Here is a 26,074-nt window from a genome sequence, read left to right on the forward strand (position 1 = left end):
TAGGGTGTGGGGCGCGAACCTCGAGCGATAACAAAGGTTCTCTCCAAAAATGAAAAGGACTCCACACTCCAGCACCACATAAGAGACACCTGGACTGTAGAGACCAGAGAAAAGAGGCGGGCTCAGCCCTGAGGTTTATATAGGGGGCGTGGCTGTGGAGAACTTCCGGACATCCTTTTCCGGAACAGACCTGTGCCCCGGAAGCAGTTGTTTGTTGCTGGAACTTTGGACCCGTTACCGAGTCTTCAGGGGTACTGTCGCCATGTTCCTGTCGGCGGTTACGTGTAAGTGGGGCTGGAGGCGGCGGCAGGGCCTGCTTCCCGGGCAGGAGGTGGTGACAGGCGGGCCCTGGGACATTGCAGGGTGGAGTGCGCACGCCGGTGGGGAAGCCGCCGCTGCGACGTCCTAGGCCTTCAGGACTACAGCACCCGGCATGCTTCGCGGCCGCGCTCCCTGTGGGGCGAGTGGGTCTTGGGGGTCTTCGGCGCAGATTTTGGGTCCGTTTCGGCTCGTTCGGACGGTTAGGGTCTGGCCGGCAGAAGTGGGGCTTTCTCTCGCCCTCTGTAGCGGTGTGTCAGCAGAATCACTGGACGTTCTAACTGAGAAAACTTCAGAATTTTTAGTTCACTCATTTCGAGTTCTCAAGGTGAGAAACAGTGATTGATCCTAGGTCGTACAGCGGGCTGGGAAAGAAGCTCACTGGCTCCCAAGACCGTGTTCTTTGGTGCACTAGGCTGACTTCCCGGATGGATTTAATTTCCTTTCTCCACCTTGTGTGATGGTTGTTGAATTTGCATAGGTTAATTTACCAGACAAGAGGCTTGTTCTAGTGCAAATATTTGCACCTTAGAAGAGGAGCAAGTGGAGCAGATCTTTGGGAAGATTTAAAAGGTAGTCAGTTCAACTGAAAAGAGATTGTGTAGAGGATTCCATCCAGAATTGTGGTGGTCCGATTGGATTTTTAAAAAACATCTATAAAATCCTAACGGGATCCCCAATAGCTCGGGAGTAGTTTTTTTGAGTGACAATTTATGACATATTTCATGACTTAAATATTTTTATTATAATCCTAAAATTTGAGCTTTATTTGAATTTTGCATAAGCAAGATAATAAATTGTTTATTTTTTCCCATTTCTATTCAACTTTTCCTGCCTATGAAAAAGTTGCCAAGAGCAAATCAAAGTAAGTACAAGTTTTTTTTTTTTTTTTAAGTTTGTTTATGTTAGATTCATTAGTTCAGCTGCTCTCAATGAATCCTTATGTTAAATTAAGCATTTGGCTTCAATTTTCTAAAGTCTGATTTGAGGATTACACTTGATGAATTGTTTTGGCCCTATGAACTGTTTACTAAAATATTTTCTCTCCTTCCCAACTGATCTATTTAAGTGAGCTTTCAGTTAATTTCCTTAAAAGTTGCTTTTGCTGTGTTGTTCCTAAAGAAATCATCAGGGTCCCCATGCTCTTTGGACTATGACTGCAGTTCTTTGTCCTCAAAGTGAGGACCAAGGGCCATTTGTCTGGAGCTCACTACAGGAATATAACAAAAAAAGCTGTGATTTGACTATCCACAGAGCCAGTTTTGAGTTTTGTAATCTTTTGCATTCATGGTACAAGCATTTCAAAAATGGCAAAGGCTAAGGATTCCATGCTGTACCAGAGAGATTATTAATACCAAACTGGTATTTCAAAAATAAATTTTGTAGGCAATAACTGAAGTAAGATTTTCTGTGTTAAAAATAGAAAAATTCTAAAGTAGGTAGCATTTGTTTATAACCCAAGTCATATAATAAATCCTTAAAGCTAGGTTTTCTGGATTAAAGTTACTGAAAAACATGTATGCTAGTATTCTTCCCTCAATATCTTTCATTACTTTATATAGCTTTTCACACAATCCAGTTACTTATTTTCCTTCTTCACATTCTGTGGGAATCTCCTGTGTCTTCATTTCTTTAGAGGTACGCCCTGCCTCTCACGTTCTTTGTGTCCTTCTGGTGCCATGTTCTTTGTGTGCCTTCTGGTCACATATGTCTTGCCTTACAGACCTCGTGTACACAACTCACCTTCCATACTGTTAGTGTTACTTCTCCAGGGTGCAGATGTAGACTTAGAGGGCCTTGCATGTTGTGCTTGCCAGAGAGCAAGTACTTAATCTTGTATCACTCTAATGCATGGCGTACTATGCTGAACATTGAAAGGGATGCAAAGGTGTATAATATTATCTTAGGTGCTTCAGATTCTTTTTGGAATTAGATGAGAAATCAAATAGTATGATCTACATAGGAAGATAAGACCCCTGAAAAAGTAACAAACAGTATGAGGTATTAAAAGGCCCAGTGGGACAACACATGAACTTTGTGCTTTGGATGATTGTAAGTTAAACTATGAAAGGGAACAACAAGGTTTTACACATTGTCGATGTAAAAGTTCCAATCCCTTTATTCTGTTGCGTCCTGATTTCACTCTTACTGCTCATACGTGAAAGATAAAGCTCCTCGGAGACCACTGTCTTCTTGACTGGCCTGCCAGGGTTACCAGTACTTGTGTATTTTCCTTGTCCTGATTTCTCCTCCTGAAATGTGGGGGTCTGAGTCTATTCCCACAATGCAGTTTGATTAGTCTTCTTGCTTTGGTTAGGTCATTTCCAAGGCACTCTGTGTAATGGAACAAATATTGGGAATCAGAACCATTCTAAGATATAGACTGTCTTAGAACTGAACTTAAGGTTTGATTGATGTCCCCACAAGTAATACTACTGTATACTGTTCTCAGAATGTGCCACCCCCCTACTACTGATTTTAGTCTATTTCCGTAGCTTGTAACAACTTGCTTTTAAATCTTAGAACAATTCTGGTGAAAATGGTGAGCCAAGCTGGAACAGGTTTTTCCTTCAACACTAAGAGAAGCCGACTGTGGGAGAAACTTACTCTACTGCATTATGATCCAGTAGGTAAGATTCCAGAAAAGTTGCTCCATGATAAATTCAAATGCTTTCAAGGCCTGTTGCCCTTTTCAGATGATGTTGAACAAAGGCAGTTTTGTGGCCCCTTTGTCACTATAGCGTTCATTCCTAGTGTATATTGAAAGTTTACTTTGGTGCTAGTTACTATCCCAGGTGCTGGGATATTCATGGACATAAGATAGACTCACTGCCTTTGGTCTTGACGATCAAAGCCTGGTGTTGGAAGGGAGAGGAAGGAAGACGACAATTAATGCTCAGTGCTATGCGAGAAACAAGCAGGATGCTGAGATACAGGATAGAGTTGCAAGGAGGTAGATCCCATCTTCATTCTTTAGGTAGGATAGTTCAGGGAATGTCTCTCCAGTAAGAGATAGTTAGCCGAAGATTTGAAGGTGAAAAACCAGATATATAAATAGAATAGGCGATACTGTTCGGGAAACAGAAAGAGAAGTATGTCAAGGTTGAGTTGAATTCTAAGACACTTGGTTGGTGATTAGAGTTGGAATTGGTGCTAGAATCTTACTTCTTCAAATTAATCCATTACATAATGAAATATAGGCAGTTAACGTCATAATCGCTGAGGGAGGAAATGGCAGCTCACTCCAGTATTCTTGGCAGGCTTCAGTCCATGGGGTCACAAAGAGTCAGACATGACTGAAGTGTCTTATCATGCATGTAGCGTCATAATCAGTTATTTCGTTAACTAAGAACAAGGCTGATAGACTCACTTCTGGCGAAGATGGAGCAGTGGGACCGAATTTACCTTCCCTCCTGAAACAACAACAGAAGGACAATATAGGCAACAGAATGCAGTGATCCTTGAGAGAAAGGGAACAAGTGCTTGTGAATAACCAGACAAAATGGAAAATTCTGTCTTCTCTGTTTACCTGCCTAAGTCTTCAGATACATGAATGCATTGTAATGACACCACCCTTATGGCAGAAAGTGAAGAGGAACTAAAAAGCCCCTTGATGAAAGTAAAAGAGGAGAGTGAAAAAGTTGGCTTAAAGCTCAACATTCAGAAAACGAAGATCATGGCATCCGGTCCCATCACTCCATGGGAAATAGATGGGGAAACAGTGTCAGACTTTATTTTTGGGGGCTCCAGAATCACTGCAGATGGTGATTGCAGCCATGAAATTAAAAGACGCTTACTCCTTGGAAGGAAAGTTATGACCAACCTAGACAGCATATTCAAAAGCAGAGACATTACTTTGCCGACTAAGGTCCGTCTAGTCAAGGCTATGATTTTTCCAGTAGTCATGTATGGATGTGAGAGTTGGACTGTGAAGAAGGCTGAGTGCCGAAGAATTGATGCTTTTGAACTGTGGTGTTGGAGAAGACTCTTGAGAGTCCCTTGGACTGCGAGGAGATCCAACCAGTCCATTCTGAAGGAGATCAGCCCTGGGATTTCTTTGGAAGGAATGATGCTAAAGCTGAAACTCCAGTACTTTGGCCATCTCATGCAAAGAGTTGACTCATTGGAGAAGACTCTGATGCTGGGAAGGATTGGGGGCAGGAGGAGAAGGGGACGACCGAGGATGAGATGGCTGGATGGCATCACTGACTCGATGGTCGTGAGTCTGAGTGAACTCCGGGAATTGGTGATGGACAGGGACGCCTGGCGTGCTGCGATTCATGGGGTCCCAAAGAGTCGGACACGACTGAGTGACTGAACTGAACTGAGCTGAACACAAGTACCCGTACTCTCCAGGCAATATGAACCCCATTTTATAGATGATGAGTTTGATGCCAAGGATTTTAGTTAAGGACACATAACTAAAATATGTGACAGAATAAAGATTTTAATTTAGGACTGTCTGACTCCAAAACCTAGGCCCTGAGTCACTTTATATATGAACCTCTTATTGAGAGAAGAGGCTAAAACTCACTCACTAGTGTGTGACCTCTGGTTGGGCACTAGTACAAGTCTGCCTGACAGCCACCTTAATAGCTGCTTTCAGAGTTTGTAAAGAAGATCTGACAAACTGTTCATTAGCTGAATTCATCAAAATCAAAAATAATATCACCTTCAAAAAAATCAGGGCTGTGCCAGTGTAAGGAGGCATTCAAAAAGGGCTCTGAGAGGGATTTCCCTGGTGGTCCAGAGGTTAAGACTGTGCTTCTACTGCAGGAGTGAAAGTGAAAGTGAGAGTCGCTAAGTCGTGTCCAACTCTGCAACCCCATGGACTGTATAGTCCATGGAATTCTCCAGGCCAGAATACTGGAGTGGGTAGCCTTTCCCTTCTCCAGGGGATCTTCTCAACCAGGGATCGAACACAGGTCTCCCACATTGCAGGCAGATTCTTTACCAGCTGAGCCACAAGGGAAACCCAAGAATACTGGAGTGAGTAGCATGGGTTTAATTCCTAGTTGGGGAACTAAGATCCTACATGCCATGTGGCCAAAAAAAAAAAAAAAATTGTTATGAGTTCCATTCTTTAACAGAAATAAAATTTCCTGCTGTTTTTATGGTGTGAAACTTTCTGGTCATCCTTTAATAAAATGGGAATTCTAGGTTTGTCCCTTATGATTCGCAGTCTGAATTTCAGGATATATATCTCAAATGATGGAAAATTATTAGAATGATAAGGTATATGTCTTAGTCTGGGTTGATATAATGAAATACCACAGACTAGATGACTTATAAACAGCAGTTTTATTTCTCACAGTTCTGGGACCTGGAAAGTCCAAGATCAAGGTGCCAGCATGGTGACTTTCCCATGGTGAGGGCCCTCGTCCTGGTTTATAGGAAGGGGTTCTTGCTGTGTTCTCACATGGTAGAGGGGCAGGCAACTTCTGTGGGGTACCTTTTATGAGGATTCATCCCATTCACGAAGGTTCCACCCTCGTGACCAAAGCACCTCCTCACGGCCCCACCTTCTAATACCATCATCTTTGTGGGTTAGGATTTCAACATAAATTTGGGGGAACAAAAACTTTGAGACCATAGCAATATGATATTAGATTGATGTGGTGGTTTTCTCCCTCTGATTTCTTTGTATCAGCTGGTGAAAACCCAAAGTGATGAACTTTACAGTAGAGTGGTTTTCTAGAATTTTAGCTCCTTTAGAGCTTTTTAAGGAACTTGTACAACGTTAATAAATGTTGATTGAATAACCTTCTGTGAGATTTTAAGTGTGAAAATGTACTGGAATTTTCAGTCTTAGTATGGAGATATTAGGAACTTTCTGTCAGATTGATTTTACATTTTGAGATCAGGAAAGGATACAAGCATAAACAGTTTCAACCATGAGTTGAAAGTGGAAGAAAATACTCATATATATATTTCAGACAGACGATTAGAGCTTTTCTGAGAAGGGATCGTTGGAGGCTTGACAACACAACTTTGTCTCTTCTGAAGAGCTTGGCTTTCTGCCCACCTACCGAATGCCCTGTGGGCTTGCATGATGTTTGCCTTGCGGCCTGCCCCATTGCCCAGGGTACCAAATAGCTTGGCAGTTGTCCTAGCATGTTTTACTGCAGTGAGAAAATGGTTTAAGGGTTTAGTTTAAGGGTAGTGTTTTGCTTGTCTGGTTTACAAAGAAAATCAGGCAAGGAAACATGGAAAAATCCCCAATTATTTGAGTACTTCATGGTATACTCTATGGCTAGAACCAGCCTGTGTCTTTTCAAACTCCTTTTCCTCATATGAATCTAGATGCAAATTTCCCAGGAGGAAGGATTAAAGGCTGAGGCATAAGTGTATTAAACTTTGTTAAATATATGAAGGTTTATTATAAGGAAAATGAAAACTTGTCAGTTTTAATTTCTTGGATGACTAAACAAGACAATATTGACTTTAATTGAAGCAGAATAGATTTAGGTTAGATGTAGGGCAAGAACTTGACAGATTCATTCTTCTATGAATTAAGCAGCAAATATTTTGACAGAAAATTAATTTATTGTTTATGACTGAGGATAGCAGCGTGTCATTTGAACTCAGCTAACACATAATGAGCGTTTGCTCTCTGGCAGTCCTGTGAGGGAGATGGAGTTATCCCTCTCATGGGGAAGAAAACTGAAGGAAGAGTATTTTGAGAAATTTGCCCAAGAACTTACAGTAGATAAATGGTGGAGGCAAGGCTTGAACCCAGTCTTTCTGATTCCAGGCCCCCTATTTTTTCTATTACATGGAGCCAGTTTAGTCTATTTTTTTCCTTTTTTTAATCAGGACCTTCCCCTGCAATCAGCACTGTTGTTCTTATCTCCTGCCACCATTTGTCTAAACTAGATGCTCTTCCCTGTTCATCCAAATGCTGCTGCTGCTTGAGAGCCTAAGCTTGACCCTCCTTGTGAGATGTTTGCCTCACCATTCCAGTCCCTTTTAGTCTTTAGGTTCCTGTGGGGCTTACTGGATGTTCATACAGGTACCTCATGGTATATTGGTACTAAATCAGGGACTCTTCTTCAGTTCAGTTCAGTTGCTCAGTTGTGTCCGACTCTTTGGGACCCCATGAATCGCAGCACACCAGGCCTCCCTGTCCATCACCAACTCCCGGAGGTCACTCAGACTCATGTCCATCGAGTCAGTGATGCCATCCAGCCATCTCATCCTTTGTTGTCCCCTTCTCCTCCTGCTCCCAATCCCTCCCAGCATCAGAGTCTTTTCCAATGAGTCAACTCTTCGCGTGAGGTGGCCAAAGTACTGGAGTTTCAGCTTTAGCATCATTCCTTCCAAAGAACACCCAGGGCTGATCTCCTTCAGAATGGACTGCTTGGATCTCCTTGCAGTCCAAGGGACTCTCAAGAGTCTTCTCCAACACCACAGTTCAAAAGCATCAATTCTTCGGCGCAGATAGGACTCACTTTCATAAATCCCACATTGCCTAGCACAGTTCTGTGGACTTAAATATTTATTCTTTGAATTAAGGGAATGAACGCAGCAAGTATATAAAATTTTCATGAATAGTCTTCATCAGTTATTCCTGTCCAGGGTCACTTAAATAATCTCCTGACCAGTTATCCATGAGACAAGTTCTTTTTTTAATCCATTTTTTAGTTCCATGTAGAAAAAACATGGAAATATTTTTTGCAGTGAATAACATTGATAGGAAGTTGTTTGGGTTCTTGACTACTGCCTTGCAGTGCTTTGTAGTCTTCCTTGGAATTTGAAGGAGCACTGGTCCTACTTATGTTTAATACTCGATCTTTTCAAACATTAAAAATATTCCTATGTACAAAGTAATAAAATACATTATTAATTTTATAGATAAATTTCTGTCGACTGGTTAATGGTTATTAATTTTAGCTGCCATCAGAATCATCCTAAGAGTTTTAAAAAATGCAGACTTCCAGTCTCACTCTAGTTCTGCAGAAATAGAATTAGGGTAGAGATGGAGGTAAAAGTAGGAATGTATTTAAATAAGCTCCCTAGCTAACTGTTGATAATAGACAGTTTGGGGATCTCACATGCAGGGTATCCATATTAATTATAGAAGAATAACAAAAAACAAAGCTAAAATTTCTTCATGTGGTATGGACAAGTGAGTTGCTATCATGTCATACATAGTCTTTGGAGTTCCTGGATCTTCCTTGGTGCACTGTTCTTGGTTTTTTGCAAAGAATTTGTGTGTGTGTGTGTGTGTGTGTGTAACCTTATTATGTGTATGTGTAACCTTATTGTGTATGTGTGTGTGTGTGTGTGTGTGTGTGTGTGTGTAACCTTATTGCCTACCATCTAGTCTCTAATCTTTCATCCAGGCAGTGAGCACTTTTGTTTGGTGTGTTTCAGAGAACTATACTCTGTTATGATATTCATAATAATAAGACTTGGGTTATAATAGTAAATCTGTACTTGGATATATGAAACCATTTCTGGAAAGTACAAGGTTTAATGTATATTTACTCTTTCAGCCAGGCTTCCTTTTCTTCTGTGGTCTGCTCAGTTTTTACCACTCTTTTTCTGGAGTCCAGCTTTTTCCTACAATCTCTCCTTGCTTTACCTCATACAAGAGTGGGCATTAGCTGAGTGAGGACATTTTTTTGCCTGTAATTTTCTTTTTTTAATTTGACTATTTCATATTGGTTACATGTGACTTTGTGGGTTATCAGGGATGCCACTGGTTGGCTGGTGGGCCTTCCTTGTTTTCCTTACCATTTTCTCCAGTCCTCTCTGGGATCAGTGAACTGAGTTTGCAAGTCAGCTCCATCCTTATGACAAAGGAAAGTAAAAGAAGAGAAAGGAGAGGGCTCATGGTCTGATGTGTATTTTTATTAAAAAATGCTGATGATTAACTTTTTAGTATTCTGCTACAATCCTTTTTTCTCCTCCTACAGTGAAAAAAAAAGTCCTCTTTGTGGAACAGAAAAAAATACGCTCCCTCTAAACAATGGATTGAAAATGAATTTGATTTATAAATGAGAAGATCGAGGGTGGGATACTGATTCAGAAATTCTGCAGCGTGTAATAAAAGAAGAGGAAATGGCACGGAATCACTGCCTCCTGTGATTTGAAGGCCATTGTGAAGGAAAACAATGCAGTGAAAACAAGTTCTTCGTATTAGGACATATACCATTGCATCACATTTATTTATCTTTCTGGATATTTTTATAGCTCTTAATAAAATATATTAAAATAGCTTGTGCTATTGTCTTTTAGTGATGTTTTCCCCCACTATTTGAAATGTTAAAAACTACAGTACTAAAAAATAACCATTGTTTCATATAAGAAAAGAAAATTTTCCATAGTGAGAATTGTGCAAGAGTTTCCAGTCTGCCCTCACTTGTACTTCATAGAAAAGGCAGGGTCATGGCCCAGAGAGATCTTGAAAGAACTGTGCGATAACACAGATGGCAGAGGTGAGCAGGAATGAAAGGAGGAAGCCAGCCTGTTAACACAGAAGAAACCAAGAGAACTTCTATTTTTGATCTGTGCTTATATAATTAGAAAAATGCCATTAGTCCACACTCTCAAACTCAGGTCACCAAAGCAGTATCTAGGATTTTCTAGGAACAGTTTGGACTACTTCTAGAATTTTTTTTTTTTTTTAATAAGAGGCGGTATAGTGTGTTTCCATAAAGCTAATGGCTCAGCTTTTGAGGCAGTGGTACTACACAGCCAACCAGCTTGGAAATTCCACTGATTATCCCTAATGTACAGGTTAAGGACTCCTGCCCTCCCCAGATATGTAGCGCTTTCCTACCCAAGCTGTTGTTTACCACAAGTTTTCAAAATTGCCCATGTCTCTCCCTGTCAAATTTCTCGTTGAAGGTAAGGATCAGCTAATATTTTGAGCTCTACTGGTATGTATCCTATAGCATTTAAAGCATTTATAGGGGAGAAGGATGGAGTGTCCACCATGACCACAGCATTAAGAAACCAGTGCTCTTCCTGAGTAACAGGTGTTCCCTCCCTGTGGCCCAGTCTTGTCTCCTGAGGAAATGTGAGAGTGCCTCTCTGGAAATGGAATTAGACAGTTGTTGAGTCTTAGAGGCTTGTGGCATTACAGTCAGCTATTTTTCTGGCATCTTTTGTGAAAGCTCTAATTGAAAGCAATAATAGGTGAGATCTTGGCTATTTTTAGATTGAAACTCTACATTGTGGTATTGGGTTACAAGAAAAATACTTCACTTGATTCTACCTAAACCCAGTGTAAAGGGTCTGTGACATGCATGAATCACTTAAAACAAAACCAACTTAAAATCTGGCTTTGCAAATGACTTGTCTATTTAGCACATAGGCTAAAAGTGGCCCACAGGTGGTGTTTACAATTTTAAAAAACTCAGTTGCTGATACTCAAATGTTGAAAGATTTCAATAAACATCTAAACTTCTGGCTTCTCTTGGAGAACCAGAAGCTCTGACAACACTCAAGGCAAAGCTGAACGTCAGCTGTCCTTCTTAGGAACTGCTTGTGTGGCCCAAGTCATACCCCTCTTTCCCTTATTTAACATTCTCTGCTCTGATTCTAGACACTGTTGCTTGCAAATTCAGCTGTTTGGTGTACATAACAGTATTCATGATGTGTTGGCAGTAGAGTTTGCTGGTTCCTGAATGGTGGGGTTGTTTGTACGGGTCTTTGTTGTAGTATCCTTAATTCTGTCTAGTTGACTTTGCATGAAAAGCAAATCATTATAAAGAAATAATTGAAGGCTTGAGGATGACTTGGTAAATGAACATAATTGCAAAGAAAGGAGGTGACATTTTATAGTAAGCTGCTAATTAATAGTGACCATCCCTAAGTACATTTTATTTCCAGGTATATTTACTTTGGAGTTAATAGCAATCAAAACAGATCAAGGGGCAGGTCTTTTTTGTATGGATAAGATGACTGTGTTCCTGTGACCTGGACACTGACCGCTGCGATGAAATTAGATCTCTTGAGCATTTCTTCCAAGGACAGATGTGAGTAGTAAGCCAGGTAGAAAGCCAAAGCTCCCACAAAACTGTCACCAGCACCCTGTAATTCAAAGCACATTTGTAGAGATAAGCAGGTAGTCATTTGTTGCCCAATCTGTGTTTTCAAAATATTTAAGTATACTTTTAACTTTAGTTTTAGGTTTACAGAAGAGGTACAAGGATAGTAGAGATTGCACATAGCACACATCCAATTCTGTAAACGTCTAACATCACTAGGGTACATTTGCCACTACTAATGAAATAACAGTGCTTTGGTATTAACTAAACTCCGTTCTTCATTCTGGCTTCCCCAGTGGCTCAGTGGGTAAAGAATTGCCTGAAATGCAGGAGATAGAAGAGATGTGGGTTTGATCCTTGGATGGGGAAGATCCCCTGGAGGAGGAAATGTTCATCTCTAATCCTTGCCTGAAAAATCCCACAGACGGAGGAGCCTGGTGGGCTACAGCCCAAAGGGTCATAAAGAGTCAGACACGACTGACTGAACACACACACACACCCATACTTCATTTGGATTTCATTAGTTTTGCTTAGTGTCTTTTTTCTGTTCCAAGACCTCATCCAATATACCTGAATTACATTTCATTGTCATATTTCCTGAAAGTCCTAAAGGTTGTGACAGTTTCTTAGACATTCTTTGTTTTTGATGACCTTGATAGTTTTGAGGACTGGTTGAGTATTTTGTGGAATGTACCTCCATTGGGATTTGTGCCTGTTTTTCTCAAGATTAGACTGTGTTTATGGTTGTAGGGAGGAAGACCACAGAGGTGAAGTGTCATTCTCGTCAGAGCATAACAAGGGTACATACTGTCAACATGACTTAACACTGATGTTAATCTTGATCGCTTGGCTAAGGTAGTCTTTGTCAGCTGTCTCCACTCTAAAGTTACTTTGGTCTCTCTTATCACACTGTGTTCTTTGGAAGCACATCCAAAGATTACACTAAGTGTAATCCACACTTAAGGGGTGGGGAGTTATGCTCTACCTTCTTGGGGGTTGAGTATCTCCATAAATTATTTGGAATTCTTCTCTATGGCAGATATGTTTCTTTCCCCTCATTTATTTATTTAACTTTATTTAAATCAGTATGAAGTCAGGGATATTTGTTTCATTCCTTGGGCTATAATCCAACACTACACTATTTATTTTGTTGCTCAAGTTGTTCCAGCTTTGACCATTGGGAGTTCTTTCATCTGGCACTTGTGTCCTTCTGGTAAACTCTCATCATTTTGTTTTTTGAGTGCTTTCCTTATTTTCTGACATTATAAGATACTTCAAGCTCATTTTGTATATTCTCTGCCCTAGTGCTCGAATTAGCTGTTTCTCCATTAAAAATTCATCAAGGAAGTGGTGAGAGGCATTCAGATGTTATTTTCAAACTAAATGTAGGGACATATAAGGCTTATTCCATTTTCCCTGAATTTCTAAAGGCCTACATTGGTGAAGGCCATATAGGAACTCATGGAAACAAAAACCTCCAAAGAAAGTCTGTTGACCTCGCCTTCAGATTGGGCAATACTTTGTCATGTGTTCATCCAACAAATGTGTTTAAAATAAATCTGATGACACAGTTTCACTTGAAAAATCACTCTGGTATTTAACGGCTTTCAGGGTCACTGTCCAGTTTTCCCCAGTGTGTTGCTTCCTTAGTCCCAAGGGCTTTCATAACAAATCTTGAGGCTCACTCGAGCCTTTATAAAGAGCCTTGGTATGCAGTACTGTTTCAGTTGCAGTATTTAATGAGCTATGTGCCTAGCACAGTGCCTAGCACAGTGATGGGTATTTGAAAAAATAGTAAAATCCATTGTGGATTAAAGGCTAATGTGGCAGTACTTTACACATACTGTTGAACTACAAGGAAGGGTTTGAGGAAAACCTGCTTAAGGGGAGTCCTTATGAAATGGGACAGATTTATAGGGAGAAGGAAGGCCTTAGAACAAAGATACAGGAGGCGGAAGGAACTGAGTGAGCTCATGAGACAGCGAATGGCTTTAAGGAGAATGACATTTCCCCTTGTTTACACAGATAAGCTGTCAATATTAAACTTGCCAAGGAGTCATAGTAACACAGGTGTGAATTCAACACTTTCCTTCCTCCCATAATGTTTTCTGAGTACCAAAAATATGTCAAGCACTATGCTAGGTGCCTTAAAATTGTTTATTAGTGTTTCCTCATGGAAACAATGGAAAAAGAGACAGACATGCCCTCCCCCAGTTTGGAGCACAGCAATGTGACAATAGACAGGTCTGAAAGCAGAGAAATCATGAGCTAGGTCGAGGGTATATTATGAAAATATGGGAAATACTATAATATATGAAGAGTTATGGCAAACCCTTCTTTTTTCTTTTTGGCAAACTTAAGATTTCACATCTTCATTCCTCATATCATACACAACATTAAACTCCTGGTAGGTTAAAGGCTTGAATGTAAAAAAATAAAACTAACATAATATGAAAATTTAGATGAATATTTGAATAATTCCAAGCTAGGAAACTATAAGCAAGTCACTAAACCCCAAAACCATAATAAAAAAAGAATAGATTTAATTTATAAAAATTTAAAATTTATATGTCCAAAGACACTGTAAATAAAGTTAAATGAGGGACTTCCCTGGTTGTTCAGTGGTTAAGACTCTGTGCTTCCTCTGTAGGGGTCCAGGTTCAAGCCCTGGTAGGGGAACCAAGAACCCACATGCTGTGTTGCTCAGGCAAAAAAAAAAAAAACGCCAAACGAAAAAGTACAAATTTGGTGAAAATTCTTTTAGTATATGTGACATTCCTAATATTCAAAGAACACCTTCAAATTGCTGGGAAAAAGACAAATCCTGGATAAAAATGGACAAAAGATACAGTTTGCAACTCCAGAAAAGGAAAAGTAAATTGCCAATAAGCAAACAAGAAAAGTTGCCACATTATCAGCTATTAAGGAAAATTCAAATCAATGTTTTTTACCCATCAGACTGATAAAAGAATAAGATTGATAGCAAAAGCAGCAAGATGAAGATAGAGAGGACAATGATACTCTTATATAATACATTTGTTGGTAGGAATGGAGGAGAGTAATACAGTATTTGTTAAAAAATGTGTATGTCTTTTGACTTGGTGGTCTTGCTTCTGGAAATCTACAGAACTGAAAGCTCTTATATATTGGGATATATGCCCAAAGATGTTGACTGCAGCATTGTTTCTAAAGACAAAATACTAGAAATAATGTGATTTTCTATCAAATAGGAGAATGGATGAATAAACTTATACTTCTGTATTATGGAAAAAATATGCAGCTGTTAATACGGAAAGGTTAGCAGTATATGTACATACCTGGAGGAATGTCCATTACTTAAGGCAGAAAAGATTTCAGTATCATGATCCCATAGAGGGTTGTGGGAGAAAAAAGAAAAACAGCTGTGCCTAGAGTATGTGTGCATTTTTTAAAAAAGAATACAGAAAAAACGAAGAAGGGTATGTATCAAATGGTTAAAATTTATTTTTCTTATCTGCAAAGAATGGCAAATTTTTTTTCCTACCTACTTTTATATTATTGTTTAACCTTGTTATTTAAGCTTACTGTTTTAAACTTGTAATACTTCTCCCAAAAAATGTAAGGCAATCAGCATATTTAATGAGAAGTTAAGTCATGCCTCTGTGCCTTGCTCCTTTTTAACTTGCAGCCTAACCAGAGCAGAGGAACAGGGCTGACAGGAAACATTCTGGCACCAGTGAAGATGTTAGTCTTACATACTCCTGTCAGCTCATAGGGCATTTGACTGCAAAGGAGATTTTTAAGGAAGTTTAAAAAATACTGTACCTATATCTGAAAAGACTCTACTAGATCACTTAAATTTTTCTCCACTATAGCCAAAGTCATGGAAACACAGTGCTTGGTAGAACTGTGTGTGCCGGACTCATTATTTCAGCACCAACAATTTTTGCAGCTTGATTTCCATTTATTCTCAGTGCTATACAGTGTGTTGGCAGACAGCAAAGGCAAATCCTTTCTGTATTAAAAAAAGGGATTTTTTTTTTTCCTGCAAAGAAAACTCTAGGCTAGATGAAAGAAAACTGAAGTCTAGATGACTTTACTGGAGAATTCTAGCAAGTGTTTAAGGAAAAAATAATACTAATTCTACATAAATTCTTTCAGAAAACAGAAGAGACAAGGGAACACTTCCCAAGTCATTTTATAAGGCCAGCATTACTGTGGTACCAAATTCAGACAATGACATTACAAGGAAAAGCAAAACAACAACAGATCAGTATCTCATGAATATAGGTATATAAACCTTAACAATTTTAGCAAATAGAATATATATCATGACCAAGTAGAGTTTATCCCAGGAATGCAAGACTGGTTTAACATTTTAAAAAAAGGAATTCACTATATTAAAAACCTCAAAACATTGTATATTACTTATACTCCAAAAAAAAAAAATAGAAGCAGAAAAAGCATTTGATAAAATTCTACATTCACTCATGATAAAAATTCAGTTTGGAATAAAAGTATAACTCGATCTTCTTGATAAAGAACCTTTATGAAAAATCTATAGTTAACATAATTCTTAATGAGAAAGACTGAAAGCTTCCCCCTCTAATACTGAAAACAAAGATTTGTTCTCACTGTTTCTGTTCAGTGTCATACTGGATTTCCTTGCCAGTGCAATCAAAAAGGAAAAGCAGGAAAAGGTATACAGATTTGAAAGGAAGAAGTAAAACTCTTACTATGCAGATGGCTATCGTGCTGCTGCTGCTTCTTCTAAGACTCTGTGCGACCCCATAGAAGGCAGCCCGCCAGGCTCCGCCGTCCCTGGAATTCTCCAGGCAAGAACACTGGAGTGGGTTGCCATTTCCTTCTCCAATGCATGAAAGTGAAAGTGAAGTTGCTCAGTTGCAACCCCATGGACTGCAGCCCACCAGGCTCCTCTGTCCATGGGATTTTCCAGGCAAGAGTACTGGAGTGGGGTGCCATTGCCTTCTCTGATGTAGAAAATCCTAAGAAATCTAAAAAAGTTACTAGTATAGTGGCTTTAGCAAGGTAAACAATATTTTTAAAAATCAATTTTATTTCTATGTACCAGCAATTATTAATAATAAGAAATTAAAATTATCAAAGCAATACCATTTGCAGTAGCATAAAAAATATGTTGTCAGTTCTCCCTAAACTGATGTACAGATTCAATGCAATTTCAATAAAAAACCTAGCTTGCAATTTTTAGAAACTGGCAAACTGAGTCTAAAATTAATATGGAAGTGCAAAGGACCTAGAATAGACAAAACAATTTTGAAAAAAGTAGAATGAAGTTGGAGGATATCAACTATCTGATTTCAAGAGTTACCGTAAGTTACAGTAATCACAGATACTGATGTAAGGACAGACATGTAGATCACTGGAACAGAAAAGAGAATATAGAAATAGACCCACAGATATATATGGTCAACCTATTTTTGACAAGGTAATTCAATGGATGAAAGGGCAGTCATTTCAACAAATGGTGCAGGAACAAATGGGAATCTATATGCAAAACTTAACCTCACACCGCACACAAAAACCAACTTCAAATGAGTCAGAGACCTAAATGTGAGAGCTGAAATGACACAATATCCAGAAGAAGAAAATAGAGGAGAACATCTTTGTAACCTTGTGTTAGGCAGATTTCGTAGGACACCAAAAGCATGAAATATTTAAAAAAAAAAACAAAAACTGATAAACTGGGTTTTGTCAAAGTTAAAAGTTTTTGCCGTTCAAAAGAATATCAAAAGGCAAGCCGCAGACTGGGAGAAAATATTTGCAAAACATATGTGATAAAGAACTCATAACTCGATAATAAAACTCAATATGACAAGCCAATAAAAATGAGCAAAAGATTTGAACAGAGGTGTCTTCAAAGAAGACATATAGATGGCAAAAAAAGTATATATAAAGATTCTAGACATTATTAGACACCAAGGAAATCCAAATTAAAAACAATGAGATAATACTACATACTGATTAGAAAGGATAAGTTTAAAAAGACTAAAATACTGACTTTTGGTGTAGATGTGGAACAATCTCAGTCATTGTTTGTGGGAATGCAAAATGATACAGACACTTTGGAAAATAGTTTGGCAGTTTCTTATAACATGTAACATACACTTAACATATAACCCAGCAGTTCTCCTCTTAGATATTTACCCGAGAAGTGAAAACATGTATCTACATAGAGACCTATATGTGCATGTTTATAGCAGCATTATTTATGATTGCACCAAACTGGAAACAATACAGATGTCCTTGAACTGATGAATGGGTAAACAAACTGTAGTATATCCATATAATAAAATACTACTTAGCAATGAAAGGAAATGAACTGCTAATATAACAGCGTGAATGAATCTCAAAAGTATTATGCTTAGTGAAAGAAGCCAATCAAAAGACTACATACCATATTCTATGATTTCACTGATATGAAATTCTAGAAAAGGCTGAAGTATTGAGATAGAAAGTAGGCCAGGGGCTGGAGAATATCAACTGCAAAGGGACTGCATAGAGAGCTTCCTAGAGTGATAAAGTTCTATATTATGATCATGTTGGTAAATGATTATATACATTTGTCAAAACTCATTGAATCATAAACTTAAAATGGGTGAAATCTTATTGCATACTAAAATGATATCTCCATAAAACTGATATTATAAAAATAAAGACTGGGATAGGGTGGGGACATTCAGACATGCAGGGTCATAAATTGTGAAAAGCTTAACTTTCTTAAGCACACTGGGCTTACTGCTGATTTACTCTAAAGTGCATGGTCGGGATAATTACTGAGATGTTACAACTGGCGCATAGGAACCTATCTGTTTTTATATTGAGAGCCCTAATTCTATCACTGTTCTTCCACTACAGATGTGTCTCTTTCTTTTGACAGCATGGGCTTTAAAGTTAGATAGATTTGTGTTTAAATCTTTGCTTTAAACTTAGTATTTTGGGGACATTGGGCAAATTAAATTCTCTGCGACTTCGTTTTCTTATAAATAAAATGAAACTATTAACATCTTCCTCGTGGGGATTTTGGGAATCTGTCATTCCCTGCTGCTCAGTATTCTTACCCAGAGTCATCGAATAGAACTCTTAACTACTTCACATACCTTTCCACCTTACTCCCTTGACCTCCGCTGCTCTTCTGCACACTCTACGCACAGACTGGGCATATTAATTCCACCTTTGGTTCCTTCCCTGCCCTTTCCTCATCCTCAACATTTCTGCTGAGTCCCCCTTTCTCTGCGTCAAGTCTGAAAGACATTGATTGTGCCTTCTCTCACCTGTCTGTGGAACATCTTTCCTTCCATTCTCAAAAAGGCCTCCCAGGTTACCCCATTTTGCCACGGCTATTCAAAACACTTCAGTCACCTATGTGTTTAAGCTTAAAAGTGCCATAAACGTTTTCTACTTCCTGTTCACCTTTGCAGATATTGGGGCATAGATTAAATGTTCAAGTTCACATAAAAAAGAGATCCGCTTGCAATTAGGTTGACCTAAAAAATGGAGACATAATTTATCTAAGGGATGGATTCCAAATATAGATAAGTTGTTAACAGTTACATTAAAATTTATTAAGGGAGGACTTCCCTGGTGGTCCAGTGGTTAAGAATCCATCTGCCAATACAGGGGACATGGGCTTGACCTGTGGTCCAGGAAGATCCCACATGTTGCTATGGAACAACTAAATCTGTGCTGCAACTGCTGAGCCCACGTGCTGCAAATACTGAAGCCTGTGCACCCTAGAGCCTGTGCTCCACAAGGAAGAGTGGCCCCTGCTTGCTGCAACTAGAGAAAGCCTGAGTGCAGTGGTGAAGACCCAGCACAGCCAAAAATAAATAAATTTACTAATAATCCATAAATCTATACCAATATTAAATAAAGGGAAAAAACCCTGGACAAAACTCATCCTTAAAGTAGAATGCCAGCTAGTAAATACAGAAATCTGAAAAATCACCATTTTGAACCCAGGGTAATAATAACTAATTCAGGAAAGAATCATCAATGGATACATTAAAACTGCTGAATAAAGGTCTGATGAAGGCAGAATATTTACAAGTTTCAAAGCCTCTCCCCACAGATTACCTATTAGTTACAAAAGGGAAAAAGAGTAACTCTACCTGCAGAAATCTGGTGGACAGCACCTTGACCAAGTGATCAACATACCAGTATAAGAGAGAAACTGACGCGCCCTGATGTGGGGCCTTGAAAAGGAACTATGGTCACTTGTGTGGTATTCCTGCCCCAAATGCATAACCTAACTTAGATTATGGGGAAGCATCAGACAAACCTAAACTGAGAAAAATTCTATAAACAATGAGGTTGTGCTTTTCAAAAAAGATCAATATCAAGGAAGGCAAAGGTTAAGGAACTGTTTCATAGTAAAGGAGACTAAAGCAACATGACAATTCAGTGAGATACATAATCTTGGACTGGCTCCTGGACAAAAAATTTATAAAGAACATTATTGCGCTGTGCATGGAAGATAAGATTATCTCAGTGTTAAGTTTCCTGAATTCAGTAATTACATTGTAGTTTTTTTTTTTTTCAATGTCCTTGTTCTCAGGAGGTATATCCTGAAGTATTAAGAGGTAAAGAGTCACCATGTCTGCAACTTACTCTCAAACTGTTCATCAAAAGAAAAAGTATCTTTATGTATTTTGAGAGACACCAATAAAACAAATTGGCAAATTTGTTAGCATTGTAAAAATGTTAATAATTGGTAAAACTGTGAAGAGTATATGGGAGTATTGCAACTTTTCTGTTCTTTTAAAAATTAAAATTTTTGTTAAGAGAAGTTTTTAATAAAAGAAATTTTACTAAAGAAGTTTAAAAAAATCAATGTCGGTCACTCTTAAATTTTTAAATGGTCCAATTTCAGCCTCTGAATGATCTCCCTCCCTTTCTAAATCAAGTGGACATCTGAGACACGCTGGGGCGAACTGAACTGAGAAAACCTCCTTCCTGCAGTGGGGAATACCCCATCTCATTGAGGCAATTTCCTTTGCAACTGAGGACTAGGCAGTGCCACCCACCTGCAAGCCCAGGGGACTGGAAGGAACATTTTCTGGCTGCGACACTGACTGCAGAGAAACTGAATTCTGGGATGTCAGTGGTAGCATTGTAATGGTGTCCAGTGCTCCATGCCAGTAACACAACTGGTTTTCAACCAGGAGCTTTGATTGAGGCAATTCCATGTGTCAAAATTCCTCTGAGAGGCCAGAAATCTTATCTGGTTCTTTCTGATCTGCTGACTCCCCAGAGTTACACAATCCTTAAAAGTAGAATGAGCTCAATTAATGACTGCTGACGGGCCAACTCTCAGCTGCCTGGGTCTCCACCTTCTCACCAGAAAAGAGATGGTGGGAGTCTGCGGTGATGGTGGACTACCTTCTTCACAAAGAAGGCAGCCGTCTAGCCTCATTCCAAAAACAGTACAAGAAAGCAGGGAGGCTCCTGGCTGACAGGGGGCTGTCACCTCAAAGACGTGAAGGCCAGTGAATAATATCTTAAAAGTCACATTGCATCAAACAGTGAAAAAACTCCGAAATTTAAGCATGAAGGGGTGGCAAAGTACTACTCACGTAGAAGAGTGTTAGGGAAAGGAAGGGAGTGAACTTCTATTGTCTGCTCTCCATCCATCAGGAGGCTGCAAATCTGGGTACCTTCATACACACGAGACTGACCTCATTTCATTTTACAATGACGTCCCCTGGCCCCCTGCTCCCCCTGCCGCCACACCCCAAACCAAGCTGAAAAGAGTCTTCCTTCCTTTCGAATATTTACTTGGCCGCACAGGTCTTAGTGTGGCACTCAGGATCTTTAGTTGTGACATGTCAGCTCTAGTTGGATTGAACCCGGACCTTCTGCCTCTGCACTGGGAGTGTGGAGTCTTGGCCAGTGGACCACCAGAGAAGTTCCTCCCTCCCTTCTGATGTATTTGTTTGTACTTCTTTAGGATGCTTAAAACACTGTAGTCACTATTTTGTGTAAAGGCTAGAGTCTGGGACAACTTGAAAACTCCTTGAGGGCAGAGACCATATCTCCGTCCCCTGTCTCTTGGAGTGCCGCACTCAGCGCTGACTGGGTGCGCTGACCTGGGTCTTGGTCCTAGCTTTACTGTGTTTTTCTCTCCTGGTGCTCTCTTCCAAGGGGGCCAGATGTCCCTCACTGAACTATGTGTGACTTTGTTTTGTATCAGTGAAAATGGAGGTTAGGTTGCCACAGCCCAGTTACTTGATAGTCTCATTGTTGAATCTATTTATACCACAAGGCTTTCAAGCGCCAATAAATTACTTGGCTGTTGATTCACATCTTCAGTATAACTATTTTTATACATTGGTATAATTTTTTTTTAATGGAAAGTGCTTTAAAAGTAGAAGCTGTATTGTATCACTGTGATTTTCCTGTAAGTAACGTTCTTTCCAATCAATCATTCTTAGAATAATGGAATAGTTCTCATTGATACAACATGATGGTTTTAACCTTTTACTGAAAATTATTTTTGTGCCAAAAGGGGTGATGGCATAATTCATCTATCTTCAATAAAAATACCCAGGTGGCTACTATTCATTGCCTTCTCAACAATAACTTCCTCTTAAAGAAGAGCCGCCCTTAGAGAATGGATGTGGCATTCTGAAAGTCCTGCTCTCTTGAGAGCCTGCCACTCCTGGATCCTGAGGGGTGCTGGTCTGAGGGACCCAGGAGACAGCTGGAGTATCCATGAAGTGGAAAGGAGCAAGACACGCCTGTGGAGAACCTGAGGCCTCCAGTGGGGTGGAGGGTGGGAGGGCAAGGCACTCTGCAGGGCTGGTGGGGTAGAGATGACACTCATGAGCAGCTGATGAGAGGAACCCCAAGGGGAGAATCTGAGAGGTGGGTGCTCCTAAGGACAGCACCCAGAGGTGGCTTGGGGAGGGGGCAGCCTCTGGCACCAGGACTCAACGTGATGTGGCCCTGGGGAGGCTGGTGGCTCTTTGCCCTTCTCCCTTTCAGACCATCCTCTCGGTCCGCCAGCCTCCACTCCCCAATCCCTCCCACTGCCCCTTGCCTGCCTGAGTCTTTGACTATGACCCTGGTCTGCTCCTGCACTCAGCTCACCAGCTCAGTCTCTCAGGGCTCTGCTGTCTGACAAGAGTGATAAACCTCATAGGTATTGATGGGGCTGCAGAGTCTGGTTATACAACGTGGTTCTGCATGAGGGTGCCCAGGTGGCAGGGTGACCCTGGGTCTGCAGGCCATGCTCAGCACTCTGAGCTGCGTGCCTGTTCAGAGGCACCTTCTGATTTGCACAAAGTGCCTCAGGGGTTGGCAGCAAGCCTGGGGGATCCTTATTTTAAAACAGAGGAAAGTAGGATTTAAAGAGGTTAAGTAACTTGCCCACGGTAGGAATAAAGGAGGTAGATGGCAGTAAAGACTGTACCAAGGACATCTGGGTGGAAATCTAGCGGCAGAGCAGGTGGATAAGCTATTTTGGGAGTGAGACTGGGCTTCTGGCTACTGCTCAATTTTTCCTGTTTCCCCAGGGGAAGGACTTATGTTTTCTGTAGTGATAAAGAATGCCAGGAGTGAAGACCATGAATCTTTAATGATGTCCCTCTGGAGGGGGTCCCGTTTCTCTCTGCCTGTTTGGAGCAGGAGCAGAGAAGAGAATGGGAATCAGAGTTGCCCTGAGCAGGTGTGGTGGAAGAGGGCGGGTCCAAAGGGAGCAGAGATTACAGGAAAGAATAACCAGATAAATAATTGGTCTAGCCTGGGTAAGGAAGGAAGAGGTCAGGAGAGGTCAACAGGTCAGAGGTAACTAAGGAATGTGAGAACTAGTGTAGGAGAAGAAGGGTGAGAGCTGGTTGTGGGATGCGAGGTTTATTCCCACAGAACAGAAGCGGTGCCAGGTATCAGCCATTTCCTGGGAGTCGTCATGGGAGTGGGAAGCTGGAGTGGAGGTGAAGAGTCCCTGGAGTGAGGGCATCTAGGAACTATGGGACTTGGTGATGGTTCATCCTCATGGTGCTGGAGTCAGCTTATGTTGGTAGCATTGCAGGTGTGGGAGGGGGATGGAGAGAGAACTGGTGATGTGGATGCTAGCGTCTTAGACAAACAGAGAATGACCAGGAAAAGAGGTCCAGACTTTGTAATTGAATTGCATGAGCCTCAAAGATGCAGGAATCTTTACAGGAGGGGCGAGAAGGGGCGGCTGGAAGCCACAAGAATGTGCCTTAGGATCAGGAGCAACTTTCACCTACAGGGACTGTGTGGGGAGTTAAGGAGGTGAAAGAGCTTACTTATGGAGAACAGGACAGCCAGAGGTTTAGGCGGCAGAGACGGCAGAGACGCGTGGAGCAGTGAGGCACTCTCTTGGGGGCCCTGTGGCTCTCTGGCCCTCCTTTGTCTCTGCCCTGGGTCTGTCTTCCCCCTCCTGCACTGTGGCTGTTGGTATTCTCCCAGGTTCTGTCCTTCACCCACTGCCTTTCTCTTCCCCCTAATATCTTGGGTGTGTCAAATACTTTATGGTCTTGACTGCTATGAATCTGAGGAGTCCTCAGTCATTACCTTTAGCCCAGATTCTCCTCTGTCTTCAGGCTTGTGTATCTCACCTACCTGCGAGTCAGCTCAACCAGCCTCATGTCTCTGGCAGCTGATTCTAACTCCACATGCCTGAATCAAACTCCTAATCCTGACTGAACATGAGCCTTTTCTTGTCTTTTCAGTTTGTGGCACTTCCACCCTGAAAATCTTGGGGGTCTTCTAGACAGCCACCAGCTGCCAAGTTTGCTGCTGCTACTGCTAAGTCACTTCAGTCGTGTCCGACTCTGTGCGACCCCATAGACGGCAGCCCACCAGGCTCCCCTGTCCCTAGGATTCTCCAGGCAAGAACACTGGAGTGGGTTGCCATTTCCTTCTCCAATGCATGAAAGTGAAAAGTGAAAGTGAAGTCGCTCAGTTGTATTCGACCCTCAGCGACCCCATGGACTGCAGCCTACCAGGCTCCTCCGTCCATGGGATTTTCCAGGCAAGAGTACTGGAGTGGGGTGCCATTGCCTTCTCTGGCTGCCAAGTTTAAACTCTAAATGTTTCTTTAATCTGTCCCCTCATCTCATCCCCACTCCATCCCTACCTCATGCTCACATAACCACCGGAGGATCATGCTCACTTCCTTAGCTATTCACCCTGTCTCTGATCTGGCCCCTTCCACTCCATCCTCCATACTGCTGTACATCGGGCCACCTCACTTCCAGCTTAAATCCCTTTGAACATTTCTGATCTTTCTTAGGGTAATGTTTTAGCTCCTTAGCATGGCACACAAGGCTCCCCCTGCCCACCTCCCCAGTTTTATCTCTTATTTTTTCCTACTCACACATGTAACTTTGGGTCTTCATTCATGGAGGTGGCTCTGCTTGACCTCATTCCTACACCAACTCCTAGACTCAACTCAGGTATGAACATAGTCATCACATATTTACTGACTGGTACCACAGTCAAAGCGCTGCGTTTTCCCTGATCCCACAAGTCTGGGTTACATACTCTCCTTCACACACCCCTGTCCTCCTCTGTGGTCTTCATCACTTCCATACCCTTGGACTAGTGCAAGGCCAGGCTCACTGCTGAAATATGTGCTGACTGAATCAAGGACTGTCAGGAGGCTGGGTGCTGAGTGATTAGGTGAGGAGCACACACTGTACCAAGACTGCCCTGTAGGAGGGATGACAGTGAGACAGACCTGTGAAAGTCCTAGTTTGCCAACTTCCAGTTGATAGAAAAATGGAAGAGTTGTAAGGTGTGATGGGTATTAAGTGTGGCTAGGAAAAAAAAAAACACAGAAAACACCATGTGGTGAAAATCCCCAAGGTAAGAACTTGTCAGGCGCCTACAGCAGAACCTAGATGATTTTGCAAGAATGATGTCATCACGAGGGTTCATTTGTTAGGAATCTGTACCCACACAGGATGATTCATCAACCAAACTGCAGAGGGACCCTAACAGTTAAAGTCCTTGCATTCCTGCCCAATGTGTTAACACATTCCATCTGACAAGCAGATACCACTTTCCTTTCTTCTCAGAACCTCTCCCTACACAAAGCTATTCAAAGCCTACACTGTGGACCTGAATTCCTCAGCCAGGCTCGTGGTTTTTGAGGCCAGGGAAAAGGCAAATGGGATGAAACATGACTAAATCCCAAGTCAAGGCGCTACTTCTCCTTCATAAAAGAGACTATTGCAAGGGGCTCAGGAAAGGGACAGAGAACAATGGGAATGCACCAGCTTCCCTGCTCCATCCCGTCCCTGTGCAGGCAGGGCTGCTGAGGTGGCACTGAGCTGGCTCACCCTCAGGCTAGCTGGGTGGCAAGTCCTGCCTTGCTTTTGCTTCCAGGTTCCAAGAATAGGGCTTCTGCCTCATTGCTGGAGGTTTAGGCATGAGCATCTGGTTAGACCTGGGAGAAGAAACGTCATCCTTTGTCCTTAAAGGGCTAGTCATGAATGGGCAGGAGACCTAGTGTCGTGAACTCTGGTCTTGGCTTTGAAGGAGCACAGAGGGAACACACATATGGAATTAAATCCCAACTTCTTCCCTCTACGTTACCTCTGTCATCATTTGGGAATGGTAAACCTACACTGAAGTCCCTCTGTACACAGCTGGGAAAAATGTGGTTCTCAAGTAGAAACATGTTTTCTCAAGTGGGACAATGCAGTAAACGGTGTGGAGTCAGACAGACCTGACCTGAAGCCCTGATTTCACCGCTTTGGCGAGTG

At 41.1% G+C, this 26,074-nt stretch overlaps 2 protein-coding genes across 2 annotated transcripts in view; one reads left to right on the top strand and one right to left on the bottom strand.

The window, feature by feature from the left end:
• Positions 1-262: 262 nt before the first annotated feature.
• On the top strand, positions 263-9,529 carry MRPL33 (mitochondrial ribosomal protein L33). Its single transcript, XM_068976304.1, is given in 3 exon segments — positions 263-284; positions 1,165-1,183; positions 9,240-9,529. Coding segments are annotated over 3 exon segments (213 nt in total). The 3' UTR covers positions 9,412-9,529.
• Positions 9,530-11,133: 1,604 nt separating this feature from the next.
• Positions 11,134-26,074, bottom strand: part of RBKS (ribokinase) — a 100,733-nt gene continuing 85,792 nt past the window's right edge. Inside the window, exon 8 of the mRNA XM_068976294.1 lies at positions 11,134-11,361. Coding sequence (XP_068832395.1) covers positions 11,188-11,361 — 174 coding nt within the window. The 3' untranslated portion in view covers positions 11,134-11,187. The remainder of the gene's footprint in view (positions 11,362-26,074) is intronic.

The sequence above is a fragment of the Capricornis sumatraensis genome, chromosome 1 (genome assembly GCF_032405125.1).
Source record: "Capricornis sumatraensis isolate serow.1 chromosome 1, serow.2, whole genome shotgun sequence".
Taxonomy (NCBI): Eukaryota; Metazoa; Chordata; class Mammalia; order Artiodactyla; family Bovidae; genus Capricornis; species Capricornis sumatraensis.